General features: G+C 32.8%; 1 protein-coding gene across 10 annotated transcripts in view; it reads right to left on the reverse strand.

The window, feature by feature from the left end:
- The window catches only part of LOC136970639 (microtubule-actin cross-linking factor 1-like), a 157,372-nt gene extending 137,476 nt beyond the window's left edge, over window positions 1–19,896 (reverse strand). For 2 of the 10 annotated variants that reach the window (XR_010880010.1, XM_067265095.1), the window contains exons 1-6: window positions 19,351–19,895; window positions 15,051–15,112; window positions 6,201–6,218; window positions 5,467–5,520; window positions 2,409–2,498; window positions 2,248–2,325 (exon numbers count right to left, since the gene is read on the reverse strand). Coding sequence is in view for 9 of the 10 variants with exons in the window: in XM_067265095.1 (XP_067121196.1) it covers window positions 2,248–2,325; window positions 2,409–2,498; window positions 5,467–5,520; window positions 6,201–6,218; window positions 15,051–15,112; window positions 19,351–19,447 (399 nt within the window). In the remaining variant the exon portion in view is untranslated. Of the gene's footprint in view, window positions 1–2,247; window positions 2,326–2,408; window positions 2,499–5,466; window positions 5,521–6,200; window positions 6,219–15,050; window positions 15,113–15,476; window positions 15,653–19,350 lie in introns of those variants that run through there. The other 8 variants (XM_067265089.1, XM_067265099.1, XM_067265093.1 and 5 more) reach the window with 8 other exon arrangements.
- Window positions 19,897–26,479: the final 6,583 nt, after the last annotated feature.

Here is a 26,479-nt window from a genome sequence, read left to right on the forward strand (position 1 = left end):
GCGAATGCTTAAAAATATTCATAAAAATTTCTAAAAGCAGAAACTTTTATAAGAACATTGCCAAGTTTACTTTACAGATATTATATCTCTTTCTTTTTTGTTTTAAAACAGTCATTGCAATTTTTTCTGCTATTTTGGTTCAAGAGAAGAAAAAGAAATAATGATACAGAATCATTATTTCTTTTTTCCCCTATAGAATGCTGCACTTTTATTTTTAAAATGCCCGATGAGTACATTTTTGTTTCAAATATAATATATAGAGAAATTATTTACAGAAAATCTCTGTATAAAATGATGTCTAGCTCATTAAACTGTACACCATTCCATTACATTTGATAATTTTGTTAACATTAAATTAAAAGAACAAATATTCATTTATTTCCATTCATATTTACCACGAATATCTTTTTTTCTCGTCAAATATTATTTTACATAACTTTTGTTCCGCTTATTTAACATTTTGCATATGTCATTCTCGAGAATATTTTTAAATATCTTCTTATATAATTATTCTAAATTATGGATCCAATTTTTAAGCGAGAAAATACTAAGAAATAAAGGGTGTTTTAAAGCCATCAATTAAACATAAAGGAAGTTTCCGAAATTAGATTTGTTTGAAACAGAGAAAATTGAAGAAGAAAGCAAAAATTGATCCGCTTTTCTTTGTTTTTATCTCACAACAGGATGTTCCTCTGTAAAGAAAAGAATGATGCTTGTTTCTTTCAACAAAGTTTTCTTTGTTCTTCTATCCAGAATGAAAACATTGTTGCAATAAAGTCAGAAATATCGTTTAAGAGAAACAGTCCATCTTTATGTCGAATGCTTTGGTAAATGCGAACTACGGTTCCGAAAATACATTAATTAGACCATACCCGAACGTGGAAAAAACATACAAATTAACTAATTTAACAGCAAATTAAGTGAAGAAAGGGATAACAATTAGCTTTTCCTTCTCATTGTCATCACTCTCTTCGCATATACATTCCCTTTATTTTCTATAAAACTTCATAAACATGAATGAAAATTTTGCATATTTTATAAGGTAGCAAAGAATACTTTTAACTCAGATTTTTCTGGATAAATTACCAATATTTGTTTCTCTTTCTTTTTTACTAGAAAATTATTTCTGGCATTTATTTGGAAAGAATATATAAAGTTATATTAATAATGAAAAATATCTAAAGAGTTATTTTAGCAATAGAGTTACAGAAAGTGGTGTCAAAGTTGCTAGCTGGATAATTCTAATTAACTATTGTATAGTAACATCAGTGGCGGATTACCCAATAGGCGCACTAGGGCCTCAAAAACTGCAAATATTATACATTCTCAGAAATAAAATGGCGAAATTGAAGAAGAATTTGATCTATAATTTTTTAAAGTTAAAAGTGATAATCATTGCATTTCATTTATTCTCGGCGGCCCACCGATGGCCGAGTGGATTAAACCACCCAACACTAGTGGTCCACGTGGAGTTTTCCGGGTTTTCTTCGCGTTAGTAGCGCCTAAACGGTGCCAGTCTCCCAGTAAAGACTTACCAGGAGGCATCTCCCTCGGCAGATGGCCCAAACATCACGTCGACGTATACGAATAAAACCTAACCAATCAAAAAGCTCCAGAGACGAAACTACGTAAACAACAATTAAATATTGTTAAATTAATCTAGAATTTCAAATTCCCGAATAATTACAACCAATTAAACTTCTTACAAGAAGTCTGTTAAATTTGTTTAGAAAATTTCCGAATCTTTGGTGAATTTAGAGATGCCTCGACAAGAAATGATCGAGTTTATTCGCAGCATCTAAATTGTTGCGATGTAACGATACGGAGTATCTTAAAGACGTCGGACCACAGTTTCTAATGGTAAAAATCCACATTTTTTAAATACCTCATTTAAACGTTACACGTTAATGTGTGCCAAGTAAAACACTCTAATGGAAAAAAAATCTCTTCGTATCTCAACACTTATCCGCAATTATTCTAAATACCGTGCATTTTTTCAAGTATTTTCGCACAAATCTATAGTATTCTCGATAATTTTATTCTATTTTCTCAATTTTTACACGAGATTTCCTCGTATTCCCCTCGCGCTCGGCACAATTTTAAATGGTTACGTCTCTTAAAATGGATTTTATTTTTTGGGGGAAAAATATATACACGTGTGATTTTAACACTTAAATCTATGAAATATAGTGTGCTTTATATTTTTTAATTAAATTTTTATAAAAATATTTTAAAAAGTGCGCTCACCTTTCTTCCTTTCAAGAAGTCTAAGGCGGTTTGAACGTTTTGTAGCATGTGGAATCGCATGCGACCCCTCTCTCTCGGCTAAATGTAGATATAAAATATTCTTAGTTTTACTCAGATATTTCATTTATTACTCATTATATTCTTACGGCGCGTTAACTTACCAATAATTCTCCGGATAGAACTTCCAGTAACGAAATAAGGTTGTGACCATCTCGTAAATCGATGAATAAGTCGTCAACGTGCCTACTCGACTGAGAAATTAAAGTTATTTTAACGTCATATAAATCATATTTATCCTATTAATTTAACTAATATAAAGTAAATGACAATGAAAAAATAATAAATAATAATAATAAATTCTCACCTTTCTCTAAAATTATACAGCATCCGGATTGCGAGTAAAGTAAAGATTTTATTTTTATTTTACTTTTTAATGCTTTCAAATTAAATAAATAAGTAAATTCCAATAGGAAATATATATATATTTTTTCTACATATAAGCATTTATATATAAATTAAGTCGTCTTCTCATTTATCACACGCTAGAAATGGAAGAATTTTAAATTTATATCACGATTAAACTATTTTTTAACTTTTTTATCCCGTAGGCGTTAAGAGGGACCTTTTCGGGCTGGTCCCCGATAAATTTCGGGTGTCCTCAGAACGGTAGTGTCTCACCATCCGGCCGGGGATTTTTAACTTAGAAAAACTCTAATTAAAATCGTAATTTTTTAAAATCAGAGGACATTTTTCGAATTCCGTATAAAATATATAAAATTCTGTTCTAATTTCGAGATCTTTTCGCGTTAAGAGATTCCCATAAATATACAATTAAACAGAACAGAACGAAATTATGTCATGACATAAAAGGAATAAAATAATAAAAATATTAAATCGTTGCCACAATATTTCTATCGCAATTTTTCCAAGGGTGTTAAGGTTTAGAATTTAACGTAAGATAAATTATAACACCATACCTATATAAGGCCGCTTGTCAGCCTTATATATAGGTAGGAATTTTGTAGAAATTATAAGGAAAACGTTGCTATATTACAAATAAAATTGCAGATATCCGGGCTGCAGTTTTCGAACTACAACCCTATACATTCGCACCGTCCGTCTTCGTTAATCTCGAGAACGGAGTTAGATCGATGGAAAAAGACACCAGATAAAGTTTGGGAGTCCGGAGCCCCAATTGACTGTATACGAACAAGTTTAAGAGTTTGAACACCGCAGCAATCGAGGACGATAGTGTTGTTTGCAACGCAAAATCGTACGTTTCAAAAGACTTTACCCCGAATAATTCCTCTTTATTAGTTGGCGCTATATCGGACATTTGACTGTATTTCGCTATATTGCGACAATTTCATCAACTTTGATAATTTGGCAAGGGTTACGGGTACGGATTCGAATTCCGTTTCGTATGTGGAAATGTTTACCGCATTGGCATTTAATGAGGGACGTTCCTTAGGCGAACTGCTCGCAACAGTTAAACTGTATTTACAGAAAATAATAATAATTACTTTTTCATTCTAGTTTTGATAAATAATAAAATTTGCGATACCAATTTTTATAAACAACCGAAAGGCAGGGAAAATTCGGGTTATTATATGAAGACTCGCAAGTTCTTTCGTTAATTTTTCTTTTTTCTCCAAAATTCTTCCATCTAAGCTGGTAAATGAGATTAAATTGGATGTCCTTATAAATAATTACTGTTTCTCGTTGTAATTCGCTCGACTTAAAAAAAATAAATTAAATGAATTTTCTCTTTTAACATCAATATTTTCTACAATAAAACAATTATTTTGTCAGCTATCAATAAAAATTTTAATACTGTACTCGAGAGAACGAGGAAATTTTTAATTGCGTAAGGAAAGATTAACAGCCATATACGGTGTATTTTATATTTTCATATATTAAAAAAAAACAAAAAAAATCTAGACTTAAACTTGTTTTGGTCCTAAGAAGTGGCGGATTAAAACTTTCCGGGGCCCCCAGGCACAGAAAATTGAGGACCCTCTATATAATTTTACCACATAATAAACTAATAATTCTATAACTTTAATTAGATATACAGTTGTAACGGTAAAAGTATTATTTTTTTCTGATTTAGGGGCCTCCGAGACCCGGGGTCTCTCGACACCGGCCCTAGGCTCATCATATATACAGTATATAATAGGCCCTTCCCCTCCACCAAATAATGATATCTTTAAAAATGTGGGCCCTAAGCTAGAGATTCGTAACGCGAGGCCCTAAACTATAGCTTATACATCTATTAAATTATTTGCCGTACCTTTCTCTTAATGTATTTTTATTTTTAAGCGCGTATTTAAATACGTATTCAAATATCCTATATTTTAAAATATTTTAATATTTTTTATCATTTCAGAATTTAAAATGAATTGATAACTTCTAAAGCGTAATTATCCATGGCTTTGAGAACGAAAGAAGGGTTCCGTTTTAAATTATATTTTTTAACTTTTTTTGTGTCTTTTCGGATTAAAAAAAGACAATTGTTATATTCCTTCGGGATTAACTTTGATTGAGTCGAAGGATTCCTAAATGTATATTTGTAGCAATTTTTCGACTCATTTTTCTTCAATTTTTCTTTTTAAAATTTAAATTACCGACAGTTTATTTTAGAGAATTTTTTAATTTCAAAATTATTTTCTTTCTAAAATTCTCTGGAAGTAATGCTAAATCTCCGAAAATCTCTAACAGTTATTGGAAATTCCCCAAAATTTTATAATTTTCTTCGCAATTGCCTAAAAATTCCCAAGATTTTACAAATTATTTTTCGAATGCAAAATAGTATAAATTATTATTGGCAATATATTTAAATAATAAACAACATTATTACAATTACAATAATGACGAGTATTGCGTGTAATTAACCTATTAATATTTATTTGAACAAGAGAAACATTCTTTGGACTGCAATTTTTAAAATAATATATTTTAATAAATGTCTTTCTTTGTATTTTTTATTACACATTTATCTTGTCTATACGCTACTGAATCTTCCTTTAATTACATTAACTCGAACTTTGTCTCTTCGTCCGAAACAAGGCATTTCTAGGTAACTTTAAATGTAATCGTTTGCATAGAATCGCGATGCTACCGAGTTACACCGAAACATTTATATAAATAATTAATAGAGTAGAAAATTAGATTATTAAAGAAAGAAACGAGTGAGGATAGAAGAGAATAGAAACTTACACCAGGAGAACAACAGGCTCGGCACGAGTTGCAGACGTGTAAACAAGTGTAGGTCTGGAAAAATAAAATCTCGAGTGTAATTATTAAATATAAATGGAGCATCGTCTTTCATTTATTCATTTATTTCGTCGATATATATAAAATTTATATAAGCGCGCCTTAATTGCATACGTTAACTTCTTCAAACACACGATTTAATGTTAAACTTTTCGGCATGCAACGTACGAAAAATAATGCAAAAATGTGTTATTTTTTCGTAACGATTTACTTATTTTCTCTATAAACAATATTCTAGAGAAAGTAAGCGATTCTCTGTATTCTAGCTTCAAAAATAAAAATTGGTATATCGATAATGCCATTTTTTATTAATTTAATCCACGAAAACGGGTAAAATCCGTGTAATAGTATCGTCACGAAACTAGCGTAGGAACGGAGAATCGAGATTGCGAGAATTGCAAAATCCAGCATCCGGGATTATTTTTCCAATGTAAAATTCAATAAAAATATTTAGTTTCTTCACTAAAACATTTAAAAACAAACTCCAAATTCCTTATAAATATTTAAAAAATTATATCATAAAAATTTCCCTAACATAAATATAAAGGTGCAAATGCTCCATTAATATAAGTTTACAAGCCGAAGAGGATGTTAAAGTTAATAAATGAATATTTTTTATTAGTACGCATGCAGTTTTAATATTATTATTTTTCTTTAAGAAGAAAGAAGTCACCAACCTCCACGTATCTCCAATGCTGGAAATCGGCCCAGTGAAAGAAAAAGATTTCGAGTTGTTATGAAAATATATATATAAATATATAGATATATATACACTTAAAATTAAAAACAGAAAGAACTTCGTATATTTATATAAGATATTTTTTAATTAAATCTTGATTAATTAATCTATCACACTCGAATCGCTGGAAATGACTTTCTGACATTTGTGGATGACATCGGATAATCGTCATTCGAAAATCGATAAATACAGTAAAACCTGCCTGAGCCGGAATCGCATTCTACCGAATATTTTTCCCCCGGTTTGACGAGGTTCTTTTTTTAATATAGATTTCCAAGCATTTTTTCCATTTAGAAAGCTTTCCTTTTTATTCGGGTTCCGCTTTAGGCAGGTTTTACTATATTACAATATATATATTTATTAAATTTTTAAACTTTTAAAAACTTTTTCCACACATTCTTTTTATCATCTAAAAACACATTTCAAGGCTTCTATTTAAATAATAATAATAATTTTAAGCAGAAAATTAATTAAAATTACACAAAATAATAGTAATTAAAATTTAAAAATAGTAATTATAAGTGAATGGAAACATGCAAAATACGGGTTTTGGATTTTCAAATCTTTGAATACAGTCGAACCTTCATTAACGATCACTTTTATCGGGAACGTTTCCTTTCTGAAATTCAAACAAAATAACCTCCAAACAACGGCCAACTATTTTAACGTCTCCGTCGTGTCCGCCATTTAAAGGCTCGACTGTACTTTACAAACGAAAAAAAAACAACAACAGAAAATGATTTTTTAAAGAATAATTTAAATATTATAAGAGTTAATAAAATTTGTAATCGGCGTGAATAATAAACGAAGGTCGTATCATTTAATTCGAGTTATGTAAATTATCTCGTGCGATATGAATATAACCAATGAGGAAGCCGGTAGCACTTTTATTTGTATACTAATTTCATACAACGCATTTGTTGGTCGTGTTGCGAGGCGAAATCATTCCCGAAAACTGTTCCGAATATTTCTTGAATAATATGAAAATAACTTAAGCTCATCGAGCAATTCTAGCACGCTGTTACGAATACCCCGACAAGTATCATTTACACAAGAATATCGAATGTAAATCGGTACCGATGTCGTTTATCACGAGATACCCTACCTTAGAATCTCGAAGAGGATAGAATTACAGGAATCAGGTTTCGCTAAATTCCGCGTGAATAACCTTTAAATTGTATACAGAAGCCATTTACAATTAAAAGGAAAAAAAACATGGTGAAATCCAATCGTGTGCTGCAAACTGAAGAAAAATCTGCAACATGTCTGAAACAATTTATTTGTAATGACCTCTAAACACGAATTCTCACACGATCACGTTAGTAACTGAGAAGGTACCAACTTTAGAATGGGTGTTGGCATGACCATGGCCTTGCCAAACTTAATAGAGAGCCGCGAGGCCACGCCTGGATTTCATCCAGACCTATGGGAAATGGCATAAACATTGATTTAATATTAGAAACAATATATAAATGTCTTTAACGCGACCAGGCAATAAGTGAGAAATATTTCATTTTCCTTAGGATAATAAATAGTGCCAAGGTCACTTCCAGCTTATGCAAAGTTATGACATAATGTTACGACCGGGACGTTAGTGCTTAAACTCAAACGACTTTGAAACTCGACATTTACAAATCTCTAGGTCGTGTGAGGGAGAACTGGTTCCGACCACTCCTCGCGGGCCACCTCATCAGTTATTCTCATCATAACACCGGCTGTGTGTATGCTGGATGACTTACTTTGACGTCACTTTGGCATAGAATATTCTTTATCACGGGATTTGAAGTGTTGCCAAACAGTTTTAACGTTACCAACAACAATTTGATAGTTAACGATGTAATAACTACTTTATTAATAAATTATATCTCGAATGACCTTCGTAATATTTAAAACTCGGCTTTTAGCGATTCGATAAGCCGTGGCAAAGCGGAAACCAGTTATCAATTTCCATGTAACCGCGAAGAAAAGATATACTAAACTATTGTATATGCGATACAATATCGAGTTTTCTTGTATATTATGAAGTGGAAGCGTCTTCAAATCGTTTCAATTAATAAATTAATTAATTTTTCCATTTACAATAAGAATTTTCTTAATTTACTTCCTCGTACTCCATAATGCAGCATGAAAATTCCTACAGAGCCGCGAAGTCACGAACTTGATCGAGGGTATAAAAATGAGCCGTTTGTAAGCGAAATCATTTTATATTATTCTTATAAGTTAAATAAATTCATCACGGATCTTAATTATAATTTAAGATATTATGCAAATTATTTTCAATCATAATTAAGTAAATTCTATATCCGTTTAACTTTAATCTTTATCAAATAAACATTGGAAGGGCGGGGGTAGCTTCTAGAATTATTTTCTTGGCAAGACCCGAAAACTGGTAAGATCGTTAATATTCTAATGATCCTAATCATTAGAATATAAATTGTAATCGATGCGGAGTTGAAATGCGCTGTAGGAAGCCTTCCATATATAAATATACACATAAAAATAGGAGGAATTCATTTAAAACTATAGCACAGAACTGCCAGCCCCGACATGTAGTACGCGGACCATCGATGACATACGAAGAAATCCACAAAAATTCCTAAATTTTTACCAATTGCTCACGATTTAATTGATTTAATCGCCATTATAATACAAGTAATATATTCACATTGAGGGTAACGCTTTTTTAGAATTGAAAAAGAGCCCTCAAACTTAAAAAGTATTGAGAATTGCTGGGTTGTCTCACGATCAAAAGGCAGACCCGTGTTTATTTTGCTACATTATTCCATTGTTTGTATGTGTTCTTCCTAAACAGAAGCGTTAAAAGAAAACATCAAATGATAGGCATTACATCAACGAATACTTGTCTCCATTGTTCCTATTTAAAATCCCTTTAACAGCTAAGTGTTGATTTTGTCTTGTTAACTCGGTAAACAACTTTCTAAACCTTTGTGTATGGGGGAAAGTCCAAAAACATGTCACCCGTCACACTTAACTGATAAGTTACTCTACAGATTTTTTTTTAATCAGCCAAATTAAAAGGGAAGCAAACTTTGATTTTCGTCTTAGTAAACTAATTAAGGATGTAAATTTTTTAATAAAAATAAGAGTTAAAAACATGTTTACGTCTATAAAAAGTTAAATAAACTAGACTTTATACGGTGGTAGAATATTTCAAAATTTCCTAAAACGGATATAAATTACACTAATTATCTTTGCTGTTAATAAAATAAACGAATTCGATAAATTATCGAGTAATAATGGCATTTTCCTTTCAAAATTGTCACACTACAGTAGGACATTCTTGTCCATAAATGGCTGTTGTCACAATAGATTTTTAATAAATGTTGAGCAACAGACCAGGCTATTTATCATAATTAGGTTCTTAATAATAAATAGGTCTATAGTCCAATTAAAAGACAAGTCGAATGGCTTTTATTGTACAGTATTTTAAAAAAATTCATAAAAATAATATATATATATATTTTTTTAAGTGGAATAAAATGAGGTTAATACTACAACAGATATGTGACCAAATAAAGGAAAGGGCACGATCGTAAGGTGATATTATTCTAAGGATTCGCCTAACTTAATCATTCTCAATAATGACGGTGCTATAATTACCGGAGGAGTGACTGAAGGAACCGCTATAGCCTCGAGGAACGTCCTTCAATCGAAAATGTTAATATTACCTTCGTACTGTGTTGTAGAGAGGCTCCATTTAGGTTGCACATTTCCTATTAGCCTACTAATGATTTTGTTTTGACAATATCGCGGATCCACCTAAATAGGTGGGAAAATTTTCGTCAAAAATAAAAATAAATAACTGTTTAAAATGCGTTTAAATCGAGTTGTGCTTAAGCATACATAAGTAAAATAAGCCGTGTTCAGTGTTAAAGATGACTTAGCCTTAATGTAGCTAATAAGTATAATGTAGTTATTGATAAATTTGTTTAAATAAGTTATAGTTAATAATAATTGCTATTTTAGTACGAGTGTGGTGTAGTTTTATAGTTAATAAAGTAAATTTGTTAAGAATGATTCAAAAAATATGACTTAATCGTTTAACTATAAAAAACTGTTTTGATTATATTGAAAAATGCATTAAAATATGAGGAAAAAAGAATTGTGCTAATTTTTAAAAGTCATATGTGAAAAAATGCAAAAAAAACATCATTTTTCTGTTATATTCCAAGTTTTATTATGTTACATCAACATGGATCGGTAATAAATAGGCTTGAAAATAATTTTATTTTTAAACATTTTAAACGTCCTCTTAAATATTTATTTATAAACATTTAAGAATTAAGAAAGATCTGTCGAATTGTTTAAAACAATTTGTCTTTAAGTTAACCTATTTTTCAATTATACAATACAAGAATTAATGACTCGGGCTTATACCGTGTCATGGCGAGTCCTGCAAACTGTCGTATAAATTTTGATAATATTAAGAAAGAAAGAAAAACGGTTTAGCATCTTTTAAATGCCAATTCCTTTCGGTTAGAACTCATTTTCCAATTATTCTACATTTAAACTTCTAAGTTTTATGTAGCCATAAACATAATAATGACAGTCAAGTTACAAAATTAATGAATCATTTAAATCAATTAAATATTAAAAATATTTTCTATCTAAACATCATCTTAGCTTTAACAATGTAAAAATTAACAAAAATTGATTGGATAAGTGTCATTCGTATAAAAGTACATCCTTGTTTCGTTTGATTACTTTCTTTATAATATACTTAAAGCTAAAATAAGATTGTAAAAGAACAATTTCATGTAATACTTCTTTTATTACTCGGCAATGCTTATTAAATTCCACTGTTTGGAATATTTTTAAGCAACTCTAAACAATTTTAACATTTAAAAATATATTTATAGAGAGAGAAGGGCTGGAAAATGTCAAAATTTTGAATTGGTTTCTTTAAACTCGTTTACAATTGGCCTGTATAATTTGCAACGACACGTTTATGGGCAAATCGGCTCGAAGGATGATTCGGTCATAGAAATGTAAAATAAAATACAAGAAAACTCGTCCCTCCTGGCTATAGATAAAATTTAGCGCCAGTCTTTAAATTCTCATACCTAAACTACTTTTAGAGCTAGAAAATGTATCATTAGCCAGTGGCACGACGTTGTTTATACGGTACCGACGTAGACTATAAGGCTCGCTTTCGACAACAAATACGCCGATACTACTTTACACGGGGTGGAAGCCGAACACGCTCTTTTGTGACGTAAGTCGATCTCGCAATGGCCACAATTGATCATCGATAAAGATTGGCAGCGGTGAGATGGATAAACAATGTCAGCAACCTGTTTAGCATGGGGTCAGACCAGTACATCCGAGTGTGTCGCAGCCATATATGGCAATGCGTCGAAACGTAGTTGGGGCGGAATGTAACCGGCTTTTGGTATGGGGTAATCATTTTCTGTAACACAGCAAGGTCGTAACCGGGAACACCGCAGACGTGCAAAGCGTTGAGCTGGTAAATGTCGGCAAAACTCGCTAAAATCCCAGCCGAAAGCTATATTTTAAAATATAATTACAACTACTAGATAAAATTAAGATATGGGACTAGTCATTAAGGTCTCCTAGTTGAAACTACTATCATTATTTTACGATTAAACCTCCCTCGAACAAGCAAAGGGCACGAATCTGCTCCGACTAAATGCGTGTAATTTATGGAATTTCATGCCGAATACGAATTTTAGATGAATTCGTGTTGATTTTTAATTATTTTTACATGTAACTAGGGCTTGTTTATTGAATATCTTGAGTACAAACGCACGCGGAGGGCTTTAGTGACTGCGAGAGATTTTTGAATATTTTGAAAGCACGTCATTCGGTTTTACGAGCGCAATGTAAAGTCATAGGTTCGTGTAAGCGAATTGCACGAAGCAGCATCTGATTAAACGTGATGACACGAAAGAGCTGTTGGACCAACTGGCTGCGAAGGCTGCTGCACCGGATGATTAAAAAGGAAGACGATAAATTCCAAGCAATAAAGACTTCCTGTTTATGAGGGATTGGCTGGCAGAAAAATCCGTTTTAGAACAACCTTCAGACAATACTCTTTTCTAATGAGAAATTTCATAACACTTGGCCTCAGCTTACGCAACGATAGGGGTCTTGGCTTTCCAACGGCTCCGATAGATAACAGCTGTGCCAAACTTGCCAAAAATTGCTAGTTGGCGCCATCTATTATCTGTGTGATACACTATAAAATTAATCGATTGGCCCACGGCGACAGAACTGCGACAGAAAATGCGTCTATTTCGAGTCGTTTAGTGATGCCAGCTTAATGCTTTCATGTGGCACAATTCGGCAAAACACTTTAAAAATACGCGTCTATTTAATAAAACATTCCAAATCGTATTCCTTTTCGATACAATTTAACACACGAGTATATTTAACTGTCAGTCATAGTTTAATATTGTTCCCACCGAACGTGGGAGTCGCAACGTGTTCCAATAATCGGGCACACCCAAGTTACCCTTTTCACCCGGTTGTCCTCTTTCCAGTATAGGCCTATGCTTATGCTGGACGAAATCGAATGGGGAGGGAGGATTTTTAACGCAATGATAATGGCTTGGCTGTCTGCCTGTCGTATCGTTGTATCTCTGAAACTAAGCCAAGCCTTTTTCAATTTATAGCCGACTAGCGGAATTGTCAAAGGATTGGAAATATCAACCCGCAGTCGGAATGGTGCCTTTTTTAACTCTCTCCTTCATCTAGGGGACTTTGACACTCGAAGTAAGGATACAACATTCGATATGCTTCTAAACCCCTGAAGGATTAACTAACCGATCCTTTTTAATGTCTTCCTTGCCAATCATGCTAATCGTCTTAGTAAGTAAACCAGAAATAGTCGAAATGTCTTGCCTATTTTAAAGGAGGTAATATTTTTCAATCCTTTCAACAGCCAACAGGCAACCCAACCTCCGCGATCTATTTTCAAATCGTTCGACATCGTTCCCAGAACAGAAACTCGAGTTATATAAAAAATAATCAACAAAAAAAGAAAACACCCAACTAACACTGAAAAGTTCGCGTGCATTGTCGCAATATCTCGCATATAAATGCTCGGAACACGTATATTATAATGGCTACTATATACCATGGCAATATATCTACATAAACCTCATATTAAAGTTTAAAAATAAGTAAAATCTGGCATCTATATAACATAAACCCCCTTTAAAAAATTCGGGTAGTGTGTGTGATTCTAGCATAAAACATGGTTCATTTTCTTCGTATTTTTTGTATACTTGTGTTACAAAACAAGGAAAAATCTGGAGTATAGCTTAATATAACTTGAAAAATATGTTATATAACATCTAGAAGGTCTATAAATATAATACACCATCCCAGAAATGCCCTATATGGAACATAAAACCTGGAAAAATCTGATACAGATCGTGTAGTATTATTATTTTTTATTATAAAATACTAGAAACTCCTACACGAAATCAATAATTCAAGGATAGTAAGCCTGTGTTGTTAACCCAGTAGACGACGGAGGGGTGCTATTTTTCTTGGGAGGATTCGAAACGTCATAAATACGCAATACAAGATGGGATTAAGTAAAATTACAAAGAGGAAAACACGTGGTTACGTGTGTAAAAACACAGAAGACAGGGTGTGGTCGGTTGCCATGGGTACGCTTCTGTGCCGTATCGATTGTGACGATCTGTGACGTAACACACTTTCGGGCAACGTATCGACTAACTAACTAAGTAAAACCGTTTTAAACGACACAAACGAATTGACCATTTCTCGGTAGAAAAAAGAAAAAGAAAAAGTTAACGCGGTAGTAAATTTATTAATACATAATAAGCACAACTGGTTAGACAAGGATAAAACTCGGCAGTGACGTCAGGGGATTTCAGTTTTGTTTATTTTTTAATGACGTTCTGCTACGAATAACTGGTTCCTTTAGATTATTTTTTGACAAGCTACCGAATCTTCTCTCTGATAATTAGATTTTAAACGTGAATAATACGTTGACATTGTCTAATTAAAAGCTATTATCGCTCTTAATTCGGAGGCGAAGTAACTGTTGCCAGACGTCGTCCTACAGCACGACACTACGATTTTATCGAGCTATATTATTATTTAAAAAAAACCAACAAAGATAGTTAAAGAATATAATATAAAGAATCTAGATTAAATAGATCTTATCGCAATTCTCTAAATAGTTTTACGTGTATTAATTAAGTCTTCTTTTTGTTAACCCTCTATGGTGACGTCGCGCAACTTCCGGCTTCTACGCCGTTTGTTTTCAAAAGTTTCGACTTTTACTTAGTTTTAGGAACAAAAATAATGGAAATTTAACCTAGAAAAGGTAGTTTTTTCCACACAGTAATTAGGACAGAGCGTCAAATGTCGCAACACCGTGGTGTGTTTAGGTATTGTCGAGTGAGGAAAGTGTAGGCGTTCACTTCTCTGAATGACATTTTTGGGATAAAAAAAAATGTCGCAAACGCTAGTATAATGAAACGTTACATAATTTCTATTTAAAAATTTACGTTATGCACATTTTAAATACATTTCATTTATGCAAATTCTACACACTAACCTAACAAATACGCGAAAAATAAGAAGGTTTAAAAAACTTAAAATAAAATAATAAAAATAGGCACGACGTACAGTATAACAATATAAATCAATTTTTACAGTATATAATGACGTTTAGATAAGTAAAAGGAGGAGGCGGAGGAGGCAAATGATGGAAAAAACAAAAGGAAAGTTACATAATTAAGTAAAGGCAAGTAAAGATACTCACCTTTTTAAGATGTTTGTTCATCCATTTGGTAAAAGTTTTCTTCTGAATCGCATCTCTCTCATCTGAAAGTTGAAATAAATGACGCCACATTGTGATCAGTTGTTCAACATTACGAACTTAATAACAACTGCAGAGAGCTTACGCGCCTAGTCTGCAAGTGATGACCTAGACCAAGGATATTTAACCGGTTCGGCCCAGCACCTACAACATTTCCCTAGTCAATGAGACCACGACTGACTCGACCCTTTCACTGAATGGCAGATACAAAACCGTGATACAGGTGTAAAACTCTGCTATCCGCCGATTGAATATTGTAATTGAAGAAGTATCGCAGCTCGAGTAGCGAATTGCGCTTTAGTATTACCGTATTACCAGTGACGAAGGGTTAAAATACGAACAAACAAACAAACGAAATACACTACAAACCTTTCAGTATAGAAACGCAAGTGTCGTAGGAGTGGTATCGGAGGACGTTCATGTTTTTTCGTCCCTATAGATTTGTGTTGGGCCACAAACAATTTGCAATATCCGTTATGGGCTCGGGTTTTGTTGTCATGTTATCCAAGGTTAAATCTCTGAATGAATCCCCCTGCCATTATGGATCAGTGATTGATAACAAGGACGGTTTACTGGTTTGTACCGGGGCTTTTCCTACTAGGAAATGTATTTTTATTGGATATATGCGATGATTAATAAGTTTCGAACACCGGGAAAGGAGTATAAATGTGTAAAACTCAATCTGGACCGCGGTAAAATCGTTTATTTAACGTAATTCGGCGGGTAACGGGGAATGACGAACACGAGCCATTGAGTTGTACCTTTCCAATATAATTTAAGCATTTTATAAAGGAATGTTGCCCATCCGACCGACGTAACCAACGATAAAGGCCTGTGAATTTCGGTAAAATTCAAATCAATAGATTTATCGTCGATTAAATTAACTTAAAGAGCAAAATATTACACAGTTAAATGCTACGGGCGCGCCATCTAGCGCCGGGAGAAGAAACTATAGCGTAACTTAAGTTACGACAATTAAAGAACGGAACGTATTAAATAAATAAATAAATGTTTACTTATTTGTAATTAATAAAAGCAAATTGAAGCGACTTCGTAGGTATTAAAGTCTTGGATAACGAGAAAAAAATGCCAAGAATGTCAAGCATTTGACCTATTTCGTGCCATACGTAACATTTTTAGTTCTGTGTTTTTAAATAAACGCAACCAGTTACGTAACGTTTCGGAGACTGTAAACGATTGGTTAATACGGATATTTTAAAAATTGAATGCATCGTTTTCTATTGGTGGAGCAACTTCTGCTTAACTTCTTTCACTTTCGATCTCTTTCAAAAACTGGTGTATTACATCACACTACTCGTGTCTTTATTCTGTTGAAAATTTCCGGTGTATTTATTATAAAAGGAAACAAAAGAACTAAAAAAACTGACAGAGTCCAGACGTTGGAATCAGTAACGGATTTCAAATTCCCACCTCACCTTATCATCTAGTGACAGATGGGGAGGGTTGATGACCTAAATACTGTGGCTTTCCTACGTTTTATTCCTCTTGGGTCAAAAAATAAACCTGTCGCCCATACGCCGATAACATCTGCTCTGCACTTACCATTCATTTAGGAACTGGCAAAGGAAGCGAAACTCAAAATGACTTTTGATGATTGCTCCCAACCGAGAAGATCATCAAACAATTCTAATCTCTTTCCAATGTCAAATATCCGGAATTGGGCTGTTAATACGTGAGATTTTTGCTCATTAGTGGCTCGAAACGAATGGTTTTTTACTCGTAAACAACTTTCTATTATTTAAATGCTTACTCGTTGATTAATTCGTGTGTATTTTCAGTTGTATGTATTATTGGGGGCTTATTTTTACGCTTAGTTACAGTTTAATAAGTAACAGGAGTCTAAATTTACATGACGAAAGTGAAAGTATATCATATAAGCTGACTAAAGCCATATTTTGTGCAGCAATGCAACAGAATTGTCTCAAAAATGAATGCTGGAAGTATGCTTACCATCAGTTTTAAATTTGAAAAGTACAGTCGTGAAAATTTCAATAGAGTTGGGTCATTTTTGGGCACTAGTACAATCGATTTAACGTGCTCTAACACCAGTACATCTCTACTGGACTAAATCGATCGTATGTTTTTAACCAGTTTAGCTGCAATACTGTGCAAGTGTAACCTAGAGACCATTAAGTGCATCCGTCTGGTCGTTAATAAATCTAAAGGTTAATCTAGCGAAGAGCGAAAAACTAAGAATGACAAGAGCAAGTGATGCCAGTTGCGTAACTTGTTATAATTAAGTGCGTATCATTTCGGCCATAAAATAGATTTTGTAGCGTACTGATCTAATTAAAACCTTTCATTTTTATTAACTCACAAGGAAAGGGAAACAAACAGAAAGATAATAATATAATTTCACTAAATCCAAGCGGAAAATTCGACTTAGTTTACTCTCGGACGTGTGCAAAATTAAATAATTACATGTTCTGTAACAAAAATATGGCCAATGTATCATTATAATAATATCTAATTGACCTAAATGCGCCAGAAAATATGTTTTATAATCCATAAAAATCGTAATATCGAGTCTCAATTAGTATAAAATGCCGGACAAACCTGTAACGACGTAGAAAAACACGCAGCAATTAAAATTACGCTTATAAAATCTAGTCGAAATTCGGAATTAAGCTGGCTCGACTTAATTTATTCGACGTTAAGTCAAACAATTCTTCAATCAATGAAGCTGAATCTGTGGGTGAGGTCACGTGCATTACGTAACATTATATCAATTCTTAATATTCAAAACTCGTATCAAACGCCATTTTATCTTCGAAATTTCTTTTTAATTCCGTAAATTTGGAATTTAATAAGCTGTATTTTATTAGAACATACGCTTTTATCCATAGACACAGCGTTGAACCTTAACAGGAAGTACAGTACTGTACATACGTAACGAGTTTAAAAAAGTGCCAATCAAACCAGCTAAAATATAAATTTATTTGCATTAATTTCTTATCTTTCCATTCAAAAATACGATAAGTAAAGTCACAAATAAATATTTTTGGCAATTGTCCTTGAGATATGTGCAAAGAATTCCTACAGAAGATAGAAGAAAACCGGAAGGTAATATTTCGAGCCGTTACGTCAGTCGAAAAATGAATGAATAAATAAATAAAAACTATAAAATGAAATCATACGAGACCATAAATTTACGTCATGCCTTAAAATCTATATTTGATGTTACAAGCTACGGCATACTTTTTAGTTCCTACAGTCATAAATTAATTTGTAAGAGCACTCCCTATTATAAATATGCTGGCTTTTAAGTGATTTATTGTTATTTCCTTGTTTATTATCAGTAATAATTTAAATCAAACGAGCTAGTCCAATCACGTTGGCAACGCTCGTATCTATCAATCTTTCATTTCGGGCACGAATAGCGCCACGTTACTTTATTAGTAAATATTGTGTAAGGAAATGAGGATAATTACGCCAAATTAAAATTTTCTAATCGTCCGCAACTGCTTTCGATTTAGTTTTATTCGGGTTTCGCCACGTAATGCGCATTATAGTGCCGTTTGCGAGCGTAAAAATAAAATTAGCCGGTTATATTGGAGGAAATTTGAATTTTTAAAGTGTTTTCTACCTATCAAACGTACACAGACGACGTTACGACGAGGCAGATTAGCCGTATCAAATGCGTTATTTAGTTTATATTGCACTAGGCGTGAGTCACTCCAATCGATTGTTTCCATCGATTTACTTTAGTTTTTCTATGAATTCTATACCGTTTTATGTGCGAGTGGCTTAGAAAATAACCCTATCGACCTGCAACGTTGTTTATTCCGCATCGTCATCACACACGACAAAGTGCAAGATGATTTGAATTTTTACAAAGTTTGTTCTTCCAGACACACGCCTATGTCGTTACGATATTTCGGTATGACTTTTTATGTGCTATATACATAATTTAATAGCGTATAGTTTCCCAGAATTGCTATCAGACGGTGTCGTTACGCATATAAATTTTGTTAAAGGGAATATTTGTATCATACATATATACACACAGATATAAAAATAAAACTGTTTTTACTGCGGTTAGATGCAATGCAGCAATCAGAATATTCTCAAGGTCAAATAAAGATGTGCCAATTTTTCTCTTTTATAATCTACCCCAACATTCAAATAAACCGGCGAGAAACAAACCTAAGAATAATTAATCGTGCCGATAATCGACGTCAGAGCGAATGACCACGTGTTTTAAAGAAGATCTGGCACTTACCTGCTATTTTCAGCACGGCCCTGTCAGCAGGGTCGAGTTGGAGGATACTCAGGGGTTTATCCTTCGCCCACTCTGAGAGACTTTGGCCTAAATTCATTCGGGTATGTTGACGAAACAGATCGTACCATGCGGAGTCGACTGGTTGTCTTAAAGTCGCCGTGTCCACTCCAACTTACGGAGGAGTCGAGAAAAGGGTGAGTGGCACGTGTTACAGATAAGCAGCGCACTTGTATCACAATCGTCAGCGTGATACGGTGTATGGCAGAGTAGACACAGCAAGGGGAAAATGGCGGCCGGCTTCTTCTCGTGTAGTAAATTCTCCTGGCCCGACGCGTTGTTTTGCAGGCCCTGTTACTCCTTTGACAATCCAAGCGATTCAATAAATTAAATAGTAGCAGGCCTGTCGAATCGTCTTCGGATAGTCGTCGTCGAGTTAATAACACACTGCGACTTTTGCCAAACCAAGGGTGCTCGCTCCAGTTGACGTTGCTTGTAACGGGACACCCTATTGGTCAATGATAGCGCATGCATCAACATGCGCCAGGCTCAGCTGAATTATTCTAAGCTGATGTAAGGTTTATCTTGGTCGTCGAGCAATTTGAGACGAGTGCTGTGACGTTGGCTACTGCCCGCTTGCCCCTAGACATTGGAAGACTGGACCTAGACTTAAAAATAGTTAACGGTTGTACGTACAGAGGAGGGAAACACCGCGAGGTCCTCCCTCCGTCATTTGGCAGCTAGTTGCGGATGCGTCATCCTGGCTGAGATGTAAACTGCAAAGAAAAAATTGTTTTGAGGTAAATGTGGCAGCAGAAACGTTGCAAATTGCCTAACTTATCAACTTATATAAGGACAAGTCGGAATAAACAGATAAAGCCGTCTTTTCTCTGTTTACTTTCGCTTAATCGCTCGACTTTTAAGAGACGTAAATAAGTATCGGGAGTACAAAGAACCCCCAGATGACAATTACCTGTCATTTTCATTTCTATTCTTCCAGCTAAAATAATATAAAACGTATTTAATATCCACCTATTTAGTGAATAAATTAAACATAATTAAGTGATAATCAACTTTGTTTTCTATTATAAAGTTACCAAAAACGTTTCGAAGGGATCAAAATGCTAATTTAGCGTTAAAAAATACCAATAAAGCACCTAAAAGTTACCGCGAAAAAGCTTTAAACTGATTATGAATGGCAAAAATATTTCTTACGTGATTGATATCTTATTCGAATTCATTTACACACTCGACATAAGGGTGAGATTAAATTACTTGTATGAATCATTGACGACAACAATTTGACCAGCCGATTAAGTTTAAAAAGAATTCGACAGCTTAAATATCAACCGTATTATTTTATTCAAATTCTTTCATTTATCTTTAATTAACGTACAAAAGTTTCGACCGACAAAATAATGGCGTCTATATTTAGTGGAATAGCGGCCCACCCACGCCAGGTTTTACAACAAATCACTCGAAAATCCTATTCGAGCCTCTAAACAACGGCCACTGACAAAAACAGTTATTTTTTACACGCTTTTGCTTAACGTTCTCGAAAAATGGCCGCCTTTTAGAGGTTGAAGTTCGACTATTTGTACGAATGAGGATTTTAATGAGCCTCCTACATAACATCTTGCAGCAATTAATGATAAAGTACAGTTTAATTTACTTGTTTTAAGTAATTTTATTCCTATTTTTGTCTTTTTTTTTTTAATTTTGAAACCCAAATATATGGAAATTTAATTTATTATTATTATTTTTTTTTGTAAAAATAAACATAATTTCGTTAAATTGAAACAAGTAATAACAAATTGTATAACCAACCTTGACTTATTCGTTTGTTTATTCATTGGTTATTTCGCGAATGCTTAACTAATGAGCTTCTATATTTTTATACCCCTTTTATACGCGGCTCATCGTTAGAAGCTTAAAGGATATTGTTGGCGGAATTGCTTTCTAGGATAGATATGACCTTCTGTGCAAATATAGCGAATTGTTTTGTTGTCGTCAACCCGGTAATTAATGGAGTGAAGTGGGTCTTGCATCCTTGTTATGCGATCTAAACAACTGTGACGTTGATTTGGCCATTTTGAAATTCTTTTACATTCGTAAGAATTATAATTTCTTTATCATTTAATTTACCTACATACAGTAAAATCTGTTCAAAACGGGAAGAATTCTTCGTAACGCGGCGGTTTTCTGTGTTTAAAAAAATACCTGTTCAAAACGGAAACCTGTCAAAATATTCGGTACCGTGCGAGTCCGGTTTACACAAGTTTTACTGTATTGCATTACTATAACTAGATACTTGTGCCGGTGTTGCTCGGAATTTGGAGGGTGTAGGAGAGATTGAGGTTGAGTTGAGAGAGGGCGGTCTTAGTGACTAAAATGTACATTTATTGACCTCGGTAATTACAATAACGAAAGTGCAAAACTCAAAAAATTGCTAAAGTTAACAGGCGGGTGGAACCACCACACGTTTGTCCCATAGACTTAACATTGTACCTTTGCCATTTGGCCACGCCAGAACCGTTGCACCTTTCTGAAATTTCTCTTCGGCGGCATCGTCTACAGAATAAGGGCTTTAATTTGATACCCGAACCGTATTTTTAGTCCCAGCCGTTTACTCAAACAAAGTCGAACAAGCCGAAACCCTCTTCCAATTAATAACTTATACAGAATACTTTCAAAGTTGAAATCGCGTAGAGAAATATAAAATTTCCGTTAAATGTAACTCTGTGTCAATATTTTAAATAGAAAGAATTAAATAAAATTATCAAGTATCGATAAGAAAGATTTATATACAATAGAATTATAACGAATTTTCAAAGGTCGCCATATTCCTCATAATCTGGATAGCCTTATCTCTCGTTAACGTCACAGAAATTTTTATAGATTAACGAAAAATTAAATAAATTTGTTCCGAAATGTCTAAGATTAAAAATAAACGACGAGTTAAGTCGATGAAAAATGCGAGTAATTTCACCAATTGATGAAGCTCGGTGGCCCTTTGCGTGCCGAATATACAGTATATATAGGCCTATATACTGTATACTTTTCTATAATGAGAACTTAAGCCTGCTCGGCAATGTAAATCGAGTCTTATTTGTGGATTTTACGCCAAAAACGTCATATCAATTAATCATAAAAGTAGGCATTTCCTATATACAGTAAAACCTGTGTAAGCCGGACTCGCGCAATATCGAATTTTTGGCAGTTTTCCGTTTCGAACGGGTTCTTTCTAACGTAGAAAAATCGCTCCGTTTTGAAGAATTTTTTCCGTTTAGGGGATTTCCTTTTTCATTCGGGTTCCACTGTATTTATACATTGTAGAGGGTGAAAAACGGTTATTATACTAATTAGATCTATAATTTCCAATTCTCGAATACCTTTAACACCTTCGACCTAATTACACAGAAATAATAACTGAAACTAATATTAGATTTTTATGGAAAAAAACCGAAATATTCCCGGTATGTATGTTGATAGATCATTTAATTGTCTAGTGAAACATATATAGTAACCCATTCTAATTCATCTCATCGGCTTATAACGGTGTTGGAATCATCGCCCGAAGTGTCAACACCAAACAACACTCCCTTTGTCTGTGGCCGTGTGGTATGAATGAATGTTGTAATCTCAATTATCTGTCAGTTCTGAATTTTTATAATGAATGATTATCATAAAGCATTCCTTTACATAATTAGAGTTATATTTAAAGAAAATTTAATACATTTCAAATCAAAGGCATCTTCTACTGCAATAATGACGTGTTCCAAGAATTAGAACCTTTACAATTAAAAAAATTACAGTAAAATACTAGAAAAAATTAAGTAAAAAATATATATAAATGCAGTATTAAAAAGGTATAATAATGCATACAATACAGTAAAAGACGAAGTAAAAATATTGTCAAAATACAACAAAGACTAAATTATTTTAAAAGAAAAAACAGAGGTAGAAAAAATTATAATTAAATAGTAAAAAATACAGCAATATTCAAAACTATTTATTTATTTAAATTATTTAGAAATTTTTTAAAACATGTTTGATACAATTGGAAAGTTTCCTGCTTTGTCATATTAGTTAATAATTAATGACTATTTAAATTCAATAATTATAATTTAACAAATCCTTTATAGAATAAAAAAGGACAACAAACGAGACCATTTACATTTTAAAAAACATAAAAATGAATAAATTAATAATAAAATGAATATAAAAATTAATTTTCATAAAGCAAATGATTAACTGTGAATAAATTCCTTTAAATGCCTCCTGAACGTATCTTTAAAGGTAAAATTTTAAAATAATTTTATTCATTTATTTTAAAAATAAATTAAGTTTCAAATGATTAATACCTTATTGATCTTATTTTATAAGGGAAAAATACTTAATTATAATTAAATATATATAAGGCCTATTAAGTGTAGATTATGTTTTTAAATTCTGTTACACTTCATATTTTTTAAATTTAGAAGAAATGAAAGAAATTTTAAAAAGTAAAATAAAACGAAACACAATTTGCACCGATTACGTTGCTAATTTTTTTCTATTTTATGAAGCAATTAAATGACTTTACAACATTTTTTTATTATTATAATTACAAAATTTAATTCTGTTAATTTTTTAATTAAATTTATTTAATAATTAAATAAATTAAAAAAACTAATTTTACTGTAAACTGTAAAATTAATTATTACAAACTCATTTCTAACTCTGATTTATAATTTATTATAAAATGTTATTTTTTATTAATTAGTAAAAATATTTTAACTTAAACATAATTAAAGGGATAATTTTTAATATTAAATTATAATTATGCAATAAGTTAATCGAAATAATCTTTTCTTAAGCCAACCAATTTGCTCGATAGCATTGTATTCAATTTATATTGAGTAAATAAATTTAAGTTATTCTTATTTTATACACAAATTAATTTTAATTATGTAACATAATTTCTTATCCGTTCACCATCAATACATTATCATTCTATGTAAACTGAAACCATAGAAATTTTGCAATGGATATCTTACATTGTAATACATTTTAAACAGTACATACAAGTGATATCAGGTATTAATAAGTGATATGATTCGATATGTCGGCCCGAAAGAGGTGAGATTAGAGCCAGGCCCCGTCTAATCTCTTTCGGAAGTGATCTCAGACCTCTGAGAGGCCCTGGATACTCGCATTTATAAGGCCTCCTCGGTGTATTTTTATTCAAAAAGCGTTAAAAAATGTATTATTTTATTTTTTACTTTCCTGGCTGTTATATATAACAGGAAAAATAGGGCCATCGGTCAAAAAATGATCCCCCGAGATTTGGGTTTTTTGTCTGGGGAGGGCACGATTTTGTTCAGCTACTTTGAAGCTTAATAACTCGTGTGCCCTTTGCCGAAAATTTCTAAAATTTTGCGGGGAGGTTTGGTTATTAGAGGCATTGATGCTATTAAATTTTGGAGGTTAAAGGTCGAGGGGAATTTATAGGGGTTCACTTGTCACATCTGGAGTGGAGTCGGATTTAAAAATTTTACTGGTTATTAGCGTTTACAACTTTTTTTTTTATAAACCTTATCTCTTCCCAGAAAATTAAGCTTTTTGCCATTTTATAATAATTAAAAACTGTTTTAAATAAAATCTCATAACAGGTGGCGCCACATACAATTTTAAAGTTTGACTGGGAAAGTTACGCAACTCATTGTTGGAATTTTTTTGTTACTTAAGATACATGGAGATGCCCAATGGGCAAAATAATTATACTGGTACTTTTAAGTTAATAAACTGAATTTTAAAAGGAAAAAAAAAAACTTTTTTTCCCTAATACACAAAAAATGTAATGAATGGATAACAAATGCTTCGAAGTTTTCATTTAAAAATAAAATTTGTAAATATGAGGCTGATTACTATGTTTCATGTTTGATAACATCAGTGGCGCGTTATCCTATGAACAGAAAGGGTAATTTCCTGGGCCCCCACCAACAGGGGGTCCTAAATTAATCTTTTATCAGCTCATTACAGTAACAGGAATATTGAAATCTAAATTTGAGCCAAATTTGAGACCCTATGATGCAGATTTAAGTCAACACTGTGCGCATGGGATTTCCTAATTCAAATTTGCTTAAGGCCCCGTGAAGCTGCCACTGGATAACGTTATATTAAATTTTATTTTCCTTGTTTAATAAATTACGGTTGATAGAGTGAAGGCCCTATTTATCATAATTTTGGTTAACGGAATCCTTACCCACATGTTAGTGATTGATATTAAAGGGGCCTTTGATACGGTTTGATCTCATCTTAAGGGCGATATCGCCTTGGAAAGAGAAGCGATTGTAAATTATACAGGCCTAAAGTATTCTTACAGATAAAGGCCACATTTCTCCCTCGTAATTCTTTCCTGCAACGATAAAAAAGCTAACTGTCAGATGGAAAGTAAAGAATATTGTTAAAGATTTCGGTCGTGAAGGAATTAGAATATCGTGATTACTCGAACCTGTTATTTAGTAGATGAAGATAAAGTTTCTTGTTAAGCAACGACCCTTGTACAATTGTAGAAAACAGGAGAAAGATAGTAAATAATGGTATTTAGACACGTTAAACATTGTTATTAACAAGATATTTCTTTCCGAAGATTGTTTAGCACGAGATGAATCAATATAATACACGACGTTGATACTACTAAAGGGCCTACGTAATTATTTTCTACATGAAAGTTTTTTAATATACTGTACAGTAAAATCTATCCACAGCGGAACCGGAATAAAAAGAAAACCCTCCGAACGGAAAAATTCTTCGGTACGGAACTATTTTGTACGCTAAAAAAGAACCTGTTCGAGACGGAAACCTGCCAAACCGGAAAAAATATTCGGTACAGCGCGATTCCGGTTTACGCAGATTTTACTGTAATTCGGATCTAAATTATATTTTGATTATTAATTAAACGTAATAAATTTGATTTAGGCCTACAGTAAAACCTGTGTAAACCGGAATCGCACGATATCCGGCTTGATGGGTTTCCGTTTTGAACAGGTGTTTTTTAATACGGAAAATCGTTCCGTTTCGGTTTCTTTCCGTTTAGGCAGAATTCCTTTTTCATTTAGGTTCCGTTTTGGGCAGGTTTTACTATATA

The sequence above is a fragment of the Centruroides vittatus genome, unplaced genomic scaffold (assembly GCF_030686945.1).
Source record: "Centruroides vittatus isolate TY-2023 unplaced genomic scaffold, ASM3068694v2 contig_2073, whole genome shotgun sequence".
NCBI classification, from domain to species: domain Eukaryota; kingdom Metazoa; phylum Arthropoda; class Arachnida; order Scorpiones; family Buthidae; genus Centruroides; species Centruroides vittatus.